Source organism: Mobula birostris, chromosome 10, assembly GCF_030028105.1.
Source record: "Mobula birostris isolate sMobBir1 chromosome 10, sMobBir1.hap1, whole genome shotgun sequence".
In the NCBI taxonomy this organism is placed as follows: Eukaryota; Metazoa; Chordata; class Chondrichthyes; order Myliobatiformes; family Myliobatidae; genus Mobula; species Mobula birostris.
Window position 1 is genome coordinate 29,536,216 of NC_092379.1, and position 10,169 is coordinate 29,546,384.

At 58.4% G+C, this 10,169-nt stretch overlaps 1 protein-coding gene across 4 annotated transcripts in view; it reads right to left on the reverse strand.

Annotated features, from left to right (window-relative positions):
* LOC140203928 (ankyrin repeat and protein kinase domain-containing protein 1-like) overlaps positions 1-5,799 on the reverse strand; it is a 37,149-nt gene extending 31,350 nt beyond the window's left edge. For 3 of the 4 annotated variants that reach the window (XM_072270093.1, XM_072270092.1, XM_072270091.1), the window contains exons 1-2: positions 5,608-5,799; positions 3,853-4,149 (exon numbers count right to left, since the gene is read on the reverse strand). In XM_072270093.1, coding sequence (XP_072126194.1) covers positions 3,853-4,149; positions 5,608-5,766 — 456 coding nt within the window. In that variant the 5' untranslated portion in view covers positions 5,767-5,799. Of the gene's footprint in view, positions 1-3,852; positions 4,157-5,607 lie in introns of all 4 variants that reach the window. The other variant, XM_072270094.1, reaches the window with a different exon arrangement.
* Positions 5,800-10,169: the final 4,370 nt, after the last annotated feature.

Consider the following 10,169-nt stretch of genomic DNA (forward strand, 5'->3'; position numbering starts at 1 on the left):
CTGGAGGTGATATCTATTGGAAAACCTGGTGGAGACGCAGTACAGGTGCAGCTTGAAAAATTGAGACTCGAGCACGAGTTCCGGGTAAGACAGCTAGAACATGAAGAGAAACAGTTAGAACGACAACGAGAAGAGAGAGAGAGGCAGTTGGAGCGAGAAGAGAGGCAGTTGGAGAAACAGAGGGAAAGGGAATTCGAGCTGGAGAGGATAAAGATGATGGCAGCGCAGGGGCCCATGCCGAACCAAGGTGGAGGGTTCAGGGCGACCCAGGAGGTTAGGCTGGTTCCCCCATTTGACGAGACCAATGTTGATCGGTACTTTCTCCATTTTGAAAAAGTTGCTGTAAATCAGGACTGGCCGAGGGATAAGTGGGCTGTTTTGCTTCAGAGTGTACTTAAAGGAAAAGTCCAAGAAGCTTACTCGGTTTTGTCTGCAGAAGATGCCCAGAGGTATGAGGTGGTGAAAGAGGCCATCCTCAGGATTTATGAGTTGGTCCCGGAGGCATACCGGCAGAGGTTCCGGAATGCGAGGAAGCAGTGGGGCCGCACGTATTTAGAATTTTCCCGTGAGCTGCAGACATATTGTGAGCGTTGGTGCGCCTCGAAAGGGGTCAATGGGGATTATGACAGACTGTTCTTGTGTCCCTGAAGGTATGAAACCCTACCTAGATGAGAAAGAGGCAGACATTTTAGCCGCAACTGCTAAGTTAGCGGATGAGTACGCGTTGACGCATAAAATGAAGTTTGCCCCGAGTAAAGGCTACCAGAAGGGTAGTCAAGAGGGCGGGGAGAGTCCGCCAGAAAAGTCAGAAAGTAAGCTGGGGACTAGTGAGAAGGATAAGGTAGACCGGGAGCAGTCTGGTAGGAAGTCTCCTGGGGTCGTATGTTATAATTGTGGGAAAGTCGAACACTTTGCGTCCGGGTGCTTTGCCCCAAAGAAGGAGACGGGGAAAGGAAAAACGGCGGTTCCGACTGGCTGTATTGAGCTGGTAAGCAAACCGCTAGGAGAGAAGGGGTCTGACAAAGTTCAAGAAGGGCGCGAGAGGTTTATCTCGGCCGAATTGGTGTCGGTGAAGGAGGGGTTAAACCCAGTTCCAGTGTGGATCTGGAGAGACACTGGAGCTTGTCAGTCATTGATATTAAAGAGTGTGTTAGACTTTAGTTCAGAGACCCAGACTGGGGAGGTCAGGGTGATAAAAGGGCATTGGGAAAGGGACTGAAGCAATACCTTTGCACCAGATACACCTAAAAAGCGACTTGGTCCCTGGACCGGTCACGATCGGGGTGAGGCCCGAACTACCGATGAAAGACGTGGAGGTCTTACTCGGTAATGACCTCGCCGGCGGAAACGTGTACTCAGCAGTAAAACTGACAAGCCAGCCTGCCAGGATTGAGGCCCCGCCCATGGACTCACAGGTTTATCCCGTTGGCGCAGTGACTCGGCGTGTGTCCAGAAAGGCTGCCAAAGTAAATTTAGCTGAGATGTTTCTACCAGCCTTGTAACAGGGGGAGGTAGAAAGTGAAAAGAAGGAGCGTAGTGGAACAGGAGGAAGTGAGGGAGCTGAGGCAGACTTAGCATTAGCAAGGAAGGACTTTGTACAGACACAGGAGCGAGACGAGGAGCTGATGGTTTCGGCGGGGACAGCTCTCTCTGACGCAGAATTAAAAAGGGGGCCAGTGGGCTATTGTGTGGAGGAGGAAGTGCTAAGGAAGAAATAGAGACCACGTACCGTGCCCGCAGATGAGGAATGGGGGGTGGTGCCAAAAATTTATGGGGATGAGATTCTTAACCTGGCCCACAAATTACCCCTCGGTGGACATTTTGGGGGGAGGAAAACAGTCGGCGGAATCATGAGAGAGTTTTACTGGCCGCACAGGAGGAAGGATGTTATTGACTGTTGCAGACGTGAGTTGACACAGTTACCGGCTTTTGATATGCTAACAGCTTGCCAAGATAGGCGAACAAACTTAGTCGGTGTTATCAGAAAATTAGTGAGGCTAGGGTGCTACCTGATAAAGGGAAAACCCATTTCGACAAGATAAGTATGGTGCCGACCAGATGGGAGAAGTCTATTGTTTTGGCCAGCTTTGCTGATAAGGTCTCTCCCTTAATCCCCGAACAAAGCGACCCATTAAGAGAGCCAATTAAACGGCAGGCACACGTATGTCCGAATGTCCCGAGGCGATGCAAAGAGCTGAGGCGTGGTGTTGCTGTCAATCAGGTCAGCCTAGTGAGCAACAGCCCTATAGAATGATTAATTCAGTGACAAACGGGCTAAAGAACACAGAAGTGTATATTGGCGATGTAGTGGTCTGGAGTGACACGTGGGAGGAGCACATTGTGGCGGTAGAGGAACTGTTTAAACGGCTGTCCGAAGCCAACCTGACAATGAACCTCGCAAAAAGTGAGTTCGGCCACGCGAAGGTCACTTATATGGGATTTGAGGTAAGACAGGAGCAGCTGGCTCCGATGCAGGCTAAGGTGTGGGCTATCTCTGAAGTTCCCACCCCGACAGACAAGAGAGCCCTGAGAAGGTTCTTGGAGATGGTGGGGTACTATCGGAAGTTTTGCATAAAAAAACTTTGCGGATATTACCCACCCTCTTAATAAGCCCTTGCCAAAGAATGCTAAATTGGTGTGGGACGACCCTTGTTATCTGTGTCCGGGGCGAAAACCACTGATCACAACTCATTAGTGTTTTGGCCACTACGAAGTTTGCTAAATTGGAGCCTGGTTTTAGCAGATTATTAAAATAAAACATATAAAAGGAACGGAAAATATGATTGCTGACTGTCTGTCAAGGTGTTGGCAACTTAAAATTCTCTGTATTAGCCAAATAGCTGATGACCATGTATATTTGTGTGTATCTAATAATGTATTCATGCCTATAATTTTTATCCCGGTAAAAATCCTTTGAAGGATAGGGGTGTGACAACAGACCAAGTTATCAGAAGATTGATGCCGATAGGAGAAATAAGAGAGAGACGAATGGGGGAAACATTCAAAATGCTAATCAGAGAGAGATGAGAAAGATTACAGAAAAGAGACGCAGTTCCGAGTATTGTTTAGACCGGTTGCTTTGAACCTGATCTGTTTGAAGTTTGATGGACAGGCGATACCCCAGCAGGGGGATAAAAGGAACAGGTTCGCTAAGGCAAGACACACCACGAGATAACGAGACCCTGGAAGTGCTGTGTGCCCCCACAAGTTGGTGTGGTGGGGGTTTTGGAGGTCTGTACACGGGACCGACCATAGACGCACAGGGTGGAACGGTACGATTGGCGGGAACCTGGTGTGTGTGTCCGCCCTTGCCTGGGTGCCGGGATCACCGCAGAAGAACGATTGTATCCGGAACGGAGGGGTCACAGTCGGTGACCTCAGAAGAAATTACAAAGGGCTCGCCTGAAAGCTGACTGCGAGGAGTATCAAAGGTCTGTTGAATCCGATTTGAATATCATCATTCGCTCTCTCTCTCTCCCCCCAATGGCACAACAGCGATTACTGCGAACTGAACTGAACTGAACTGAACTCTGTGTCACTTGAGACTGATCATTTTACCCCTAGACTGCCACAGAGCTTGATTGATCCTATTATCCTAGTTCTGTGTACATGCGTGTTTATCATTGCTAACCCGTTGCATTTATATCCTCATGACTAGAGTATTGTGTTACTTATTTCTTTAATAAAACTTTCTTAGTTCCAGTAATCCAGACTCCAACTAATTGGTCCATTTCTGCCGGTTTGGCAACCCAGTTACGGGGTACGTAACACTAGGAATAAACGAGATTATGTTTAAAGAAACGGGAGACACATGGAGAAATGGTCACTTTGGGAAGGAGAAGGGCCACTCACCTTGGCATGGAGCTCTCCGTCCAGCAGGACATTGCGAGGGTTGAGGTCGAGGTGGAGGAGAGGAGGGTCCAGTCCGTGGAGGTAGTTCATCCCCAGCGCGACCTCGTGGATGAGCCGGACGCGCAGGGCAGGCAGGAGGCTCAGCCGCTCCTGGACGGAGGCCAGCGAGCCAAAGGGCAGGAACTCCATCACGATACCAAGCGGCTCGTCGGGGTGGCAGTAGAGGCCCACAAGAGAGACCACATGCGGGAACTGCAGGCTGCTCATCAGCTCCGCTTCCCGGAGGACGTCCTCATCCTGTTCGCTGGGACAGCCCAGGGCATGGGGAAGGGGAGAGAGGAAGGGGGCAGTGTGGGAATAACAGGGCAGAGGCGGTTGGAGTAGAAAGGTGAGGTAGAGCATAGAGAGGGAGAGGCGACGAGAAGAAAGGGCATGGGGAGAGAGGGCTCGAGGAGAGAGGAGATGGGGAGAGAGGGCACGGGGAGAGAGGATGTAGGGATGAGATGATGGGTGGAGAGTGAGGACAGAGGAGGAAAGAAGAAGAGAGATGAGGAGGGTGGGGAGAGGAGAGAGGGTGTGGGAGAGAGATTGGGAAGGGGGAGGGAAGAGTGCAAAAAGGGGGAAGGAGAGGTGTGAGAGAGGGGGATATCGAGAGGAGTGGGACAGAGGGGAAAGGAGAGGATAAGGGGGAAAGTGGAGGAAGTGAGAGTGCAGAAGGTTAAGGGGGAGTGAGAAGGGAGAGGGGAAAGGAGGAGAAGGATCAGATAGGAGGGAAGGTAGAGAGGAGGGAGGAGTACAGGGTCACAATGAGGGGTGAGGATAGGGGAGGGTTAGCGAGTGGAGAGAGGGGACAGATGGAGGGGAGCGGCAGAGAGAGGAGGGTTAGGGAGGGTGTGGCATGAGATATAGGGCAGAGGTGAGAGAGTAGCGTGGGCAGAGAGGAGGGAAGGGAGAATGAAAAGTGGGCAATGGGTTGCAAGTGAGGGAGGTGGCAGGAGGTGATGGGCAATGGAGGGAGAGGGGAGAGGAGGAAGTGGGGGAGAGGTTGGGAGAGAAAGGAGGAAGGCAGGGGTAGAAGGGCAGGGTGAGAGAAGCAGGATGCAGCAAGGGGTAGTGGAAGGAAGGATGGGGAGAAAGAGGAGGGAGGCAGGGTTACAGACAGAGGAGGAAGGTGGAGTAATAGGGAAGGGATGGAGGGAGAGACAGAAGAGGTCACATGTTTGTTCCGTTATCTCCGAGTCTGTGCTAGGGTGAGTGTGACATTCTGTGAGTGTGCGTTGGTGAGTGAGTGCGTTTTGGAGATAGTGCGAATGTGTACAGTATCTGGGTGTGAAGGAGCTTGTGAGCTTTGATGAACCCTTGCACGCTCAGTCAAGCCTCACTTCCTCAAAGAATCCCTCTTCCCCTCCCCGCTGTGTCCCCTCCCTCCAGCCACTTCCTCTGTCACTCCCCTCCTTCTTCCTCTCTGCCTCTCCCTCCCTTCCCTCTCCACCTCCACCCTTCCAACTTCGCCCCTCCCAACTTTTTGCTAACCGCCTTACTTCTCCCACCCCCTCCCCACCACTTCCTCCCTCCCCATCTCCCCACTCAGCAACATTTCCCTCTGGTCCTTGCTCACCTCCTACACCACCTCTCCCTCCACAACTCGCCTCCCTCCCACCACCACCTTCGGCCCCTCCCTACCCTTCCACCCTGCTTCACCCCCCCATTCTCCCCAGCCCCCACGATTCCCAGCACCACCTCCACCACACTCACCAGCCTCTGGGACGTCCCATGAAGCATCTTAATGGCGACTTCCATGGCCCATGGACGATACAATGTCCGGACCACCCGGCCAAAGCCCCCCTCCCCCAGGGGGTGTTTCTCCGACAGCTGATCGGCAGTCACTATCTTCAGCTCGCGCCCCAGCGGCATCTTCGGACCTGGTCTGGCAGTGGAGGCAGGGTGGTGGGGCATTAGTGGTGTTCAGGATGGGGCGGTGAGGTGCAAGGATGGGAGGAGGGGTTGAGTATAACGAGGAGGAGCAGGGTAGGATAGGGAAGGGAGGAGGAGAGGGGAAGGTGGAGAGGAAAGGGTGAGAATGAGGAGGTATTTTGCTGTTCATTTCCCTCCGTTCCCCAATCATTGTAATCTCTCCATCCCCCAGCTCGCCGCTCTCCTTCTTTCCATCCCACAACGGTCCTCTCGCTCCCACGCCCACCCTCGCCGACTTACATCCCACGTTCTCCACAGCTCCCATCATCTCCAGCCCCTCTCACCTCTTGTCTCCCCTAACTCCGACACCTCGCCTTCGGTCACCCCACACCCCAGAGAGCACAGACTGGGAGAGCACCACCAAGTAATGGGATGAAGCCTCAGTCAGTGTCAGAGGGAGAGGGTGTGGGGAAGGGGAGGGGGAGAGAGTGTGGGGAGGGGGATGGGGAGAGCGTGTGGGGAGGGGTTGAGAGGGCGAGGGTGTGGGGAGGGGAGAGAGGAGAGGGTAAGGGGGAGGGGGCAGAGGGTGTGGGGATGGGGAGAGAGGGAGAGGATGTGGGGAGGGTGAGAGGGAAAGGGTGTGGGGAGGGAGAGTGAGGAGAGGGTGTGGGGAGGGGGAGAGAGGGAGAGGGTGTGGGGAGGGGAGAGGGGGAGAAGGTTTGGGGAGGGGGAGAGAGGAGAGGGTGGGGAGGGGCAGAGAGGGAGAGGGTGTGGGGAGGGGCGAGGGGAGAGGGTGTGGGAAGGGGAGAGAGGGAGAGAGTGTGGGGAGGTAGAGAGTGTGTGGGGAAGGGGAGAGAGGAGAGGGTGTGGGGAGGGGAGAGGGGGACAGGGTGTGGGGACGGTGAGAGAGGAGAGAGTGTGGGGAGAGGAGAGGGGGGAGAGGGTGTGGGGAGGGGGAGAGAGGGAGAGGGTGTGGGGAGGGGTAGAGAGGAGATGGTGTCGGGAGGGAAGGGGGAGGGGGAGGGGGAGAGGGGAGACTGTGTGGGGAGGGAGTGAGAGGGAGAGGGTGTGGGGAGGGGGAGAGAGGGAGAGGATGTGGTTGGGGGGGAGAGGGTGTGAGGAGTGGGAGAGAGGAGAGGGTGTGGGGAGGGGAGAGGGGGAGAGGGTGTGGGAAGGGGAGAGGGGGGAGAGGGTGTGGGGAGGGCGAGAGAGGAGATGGTGTGGGGAGGGGGAGGGAGGAGAGGGTGTGGGGAGGGGGAGAGGGTGTGGGGAGCGGGGAGAGGGTGTGGAGAGGGGGAGAGAGGAGAGGGTGTGCGGAGGGGAGAGGCGGAGAGGGTGTGGGGAGGGGAGAGGGGGAGAGGGTGTCGAGAGGAGGGGGGAGAGGGTGTGGGGAGGGGAGAGAGGGAGAGGGTGTCGGGAGGGGGAGTGGGGAGAGCGTGTGGGGAGGGGATGAGAGGGTGTGGTGAGGGGCGAGGGGGAGAGGGTGTGGGAAGGGGAGAGAGGGAGAGGGTGTGGGCAGGTAGAGAGTGTGTGGGGAGGGGAGGGAGGGAGAGCGTGTGGGGAAGGGCAGAGATGAGAGGGTGTGGGGAGGGGAGAGGGGGACAGGGTGTGGGGAGGGTGAGAGAGGAGAGGGTGTGGGGAGAGGAGATGGGGGAGAGGATGTTGGGAGGGGAGAGAGGGAAAGGATGTCGGGAGGGGGAGTGGGGAGATCGTGTGGGGAGAGGGTGAGAGGGAGAGGGTGTGGGGAGGGGAGAGAGGGTGAGTGTGTGGGGAGGGGGAGGGAGAAGAGGGTGTGGGGAGGGGAGAGAGGGAAAGGGTGTGAGCAGGGGAGGGGGAGAGGGTGTGGGGAGCGGGACAGAGGAGAGGGTGTGGGGAGGGGAGAGGGGGAGAGGGTGTGGGGAGGGGAGAGAGGGAAAGGGTGTCGGGAGGGAGAGTGGGGAGAGCGTGTGGGGAGAGGGTGAGAGGGAGAGGGTGTGGGGAGGGGAGAGAGGGTGAGGGTGTGGGGAGGGGGAAGGAGAAGAGGGTGTGGGGAGGGGAGAGAGGGAAAGGGTGTGAGGAGGGGAGGGGGAGAGGGTGTGGGGAGCGGGAGAGAGGAGAGGGTGTGGGGAGGGGAGAGGGGGAAAGGGTATGGGGAGGGAGATAGAGGAGAGGGTGTGGGGAAGGGGAGAAAGGAGGTGGTGTCGGGAAGGGGAGGGGGAGAGGGTGTGGGGAGGGGAGAGGGGGAAAGGGTGTGGAGAGGGAGAGATAGGAGAGGGTGTGGGGAGGGGGAGAGAGGAGATGGTGTCGGGAGGGGGAGGGGAGAGGGTGTGGGGAGGGGAGAGGGGGAGAGGGTGTGGGGAGCAGGAGAGGGGGAGAGGGTGTGGGGAGGGAAGAGAGGGAGAGGGTGTGGGGAGGGGAGAGAGGGAGAGGGTATGGGGAGGGGGCAGAGGGTGTTGGGAGGGGAGAGAGGGAGAGGATGTGGGCAAGGGGAGGAGGAGAGGGTGTGGGGAGGGGGAGAGAGGAGTGTGTGTGGGGAGGGGGTAGGGAGAGGATGTGGGGAGGGGAGAGATGGTGACGGTGTGGGGAGGGCAAGGGAGGGAGAGGGTGTGGGTAGGCGGAGAGAAGGAGAGGGTGTGGTGAGGGGGAGAGGGGGAGAGGGTGTGGGGAGGTAAAGAGGGAGAGGGTGTGGGGAGGGGAGGGGGAGAGAGGAGATTGTTTGGGGAGGAAGAGGGGGAGAGGGTGTGGGGAGGAGGGAAAGGGAAAGGGTATGAGGGGAGAGGGGGATATGGAGTGGGGAGGGCAGATGGGGGAGAGTGTGCGGGGAGGGGGAGAGAGGGAGAGGGTGTGGGGGGGGAGAGGGGGGAGAGGATGTGGGGAGGGGGAGAGAGGGAGAGAGTGTGAGGAGAGAGGGGAAGAGGGTGTGGGGAGGTGAGAGAGGGAGAGAGTGTGAGGAGGGGAGGGGGAGAGAGGGAGAGGGTGTGCGGAGGGGGAGAGGGGGAGAGGGTGTGGGGAGCAGGAGAGAGGAGAGGGTGTGGGGAGGGGAGAGGGGGAGAGGGTGTGGGGAAGGGGAGAGAGGAGAGGGTGTGGGGAAGGGGAGAGAGGAGATGGTGTCGGGAGGGGGAGGGGGAGAGGGTGTGGGGAGGGGAGAGAGGGAGAAGGTGTGGAGAGGGGGAGAGGGTGTTGGGAGGGGAGAGAGGGAGAGGGTGTGGGAGGGTTGTGAGGTTGTGGGGAGGGGAGAGGGTGAGAGGGTGTGGGGAGGGAAGAGAGGGAGAGGGTGTAGGGAGGGGAGAGAGGAGAGGGTGTGGTGAGGGGCAGAGAGGGTGTGGGGAGGGGCGAGGGGGAGAGGGTGCGGGAAGGGGAGAGAGGGAGAGGGTGTGGGGAGCAGAAGGGAGAAGAGGGTGTGGGAGGGGTGAGAGGAAAGGGTGTGGGGAGGGGAGATGGAGGGGGAGAGGGGGTGAGGATTTGGGGAGGGGGAGAGAGGGAGAGGGTGTGGGGAGGGGAGAGAGGGTGTTGCGAGGGGAGAGAGGGAGAGGGTGTGGGGAGGGGATATGGGGAGAGGGTGTGGGGAGGTGAGAGAGGGAGAGGGTGTGGGGAGGGGAGAGAGGAGAGGGTGTGGTGAGGGGCAGAGAGGGTGTGGGGAGGGGCGAGGGGGAGAGGGTGCGGGAAGGGGAGAGAGGGAGAGGGTGTGGGGAGGGGGAGGGAGGGAGAGCATGTGGGGAAGGGGAGAGAGGAGAGGGTGTGGGGAGGGGGAGGGAGGAGAGGGTGTGGGGAGGGAGAAGAGAGTTTGGGGAGCGGGGAGAGAGGAGAAGGTGTGGGGAGGGGGAGAGAGGAGAGGGTGTGCGGAGGGGAGAGAGGGTGTCGGGAGGGGAGAGGGGGAGAGTGTGTCGGGAGGAGGTGGGAGAGGGTGTGGGAGGGGAAGTGGGGAGAGTGTGTGGGGAGGGGGTGAGAGGGAGAGGGTGTGGGGAGGGGAGAGAGGGTGAGGGTGTGGGGAGCAGAAGGGAGAAGAGGGTGTGGGAGGGGTGAGAGGAAAGGGTGTGGGGAGGGGAGAGTGGGAGAGGGTGTGGGCAGGGGGAGAGAGGGAGAGTGTGTGGGTAGGGGGGTGAGAGGGAGAAGGTGTGTGGAGGGAGAGGGAGGAGAGGGTGTGGGGAGGGGAGAGGGGGAAAGGGTGTGAGGAGGGGAGCAGGAGAGGGTGTGGGGAGGGGGAGAGAAGGAGAAGGTGTGGGGAGGGGGAGAGAGGAGAGCGTGTGGGAGGGAGAGGGGGAGAGGGTGTGGGGAGGGGGAGATGGGGAAAGTGTGGTGAGGGGGAGAGTGGGAGAGGGTGTGGAGAGGGGGAGAGGGTGTGGGGAGGGGATATGGGGAGAGGGTGTGGGGAGGGACAGAGAGGGTGTGGGGAGGGGCGGGGGAGAGGGTGCGGGAAGGGGAGA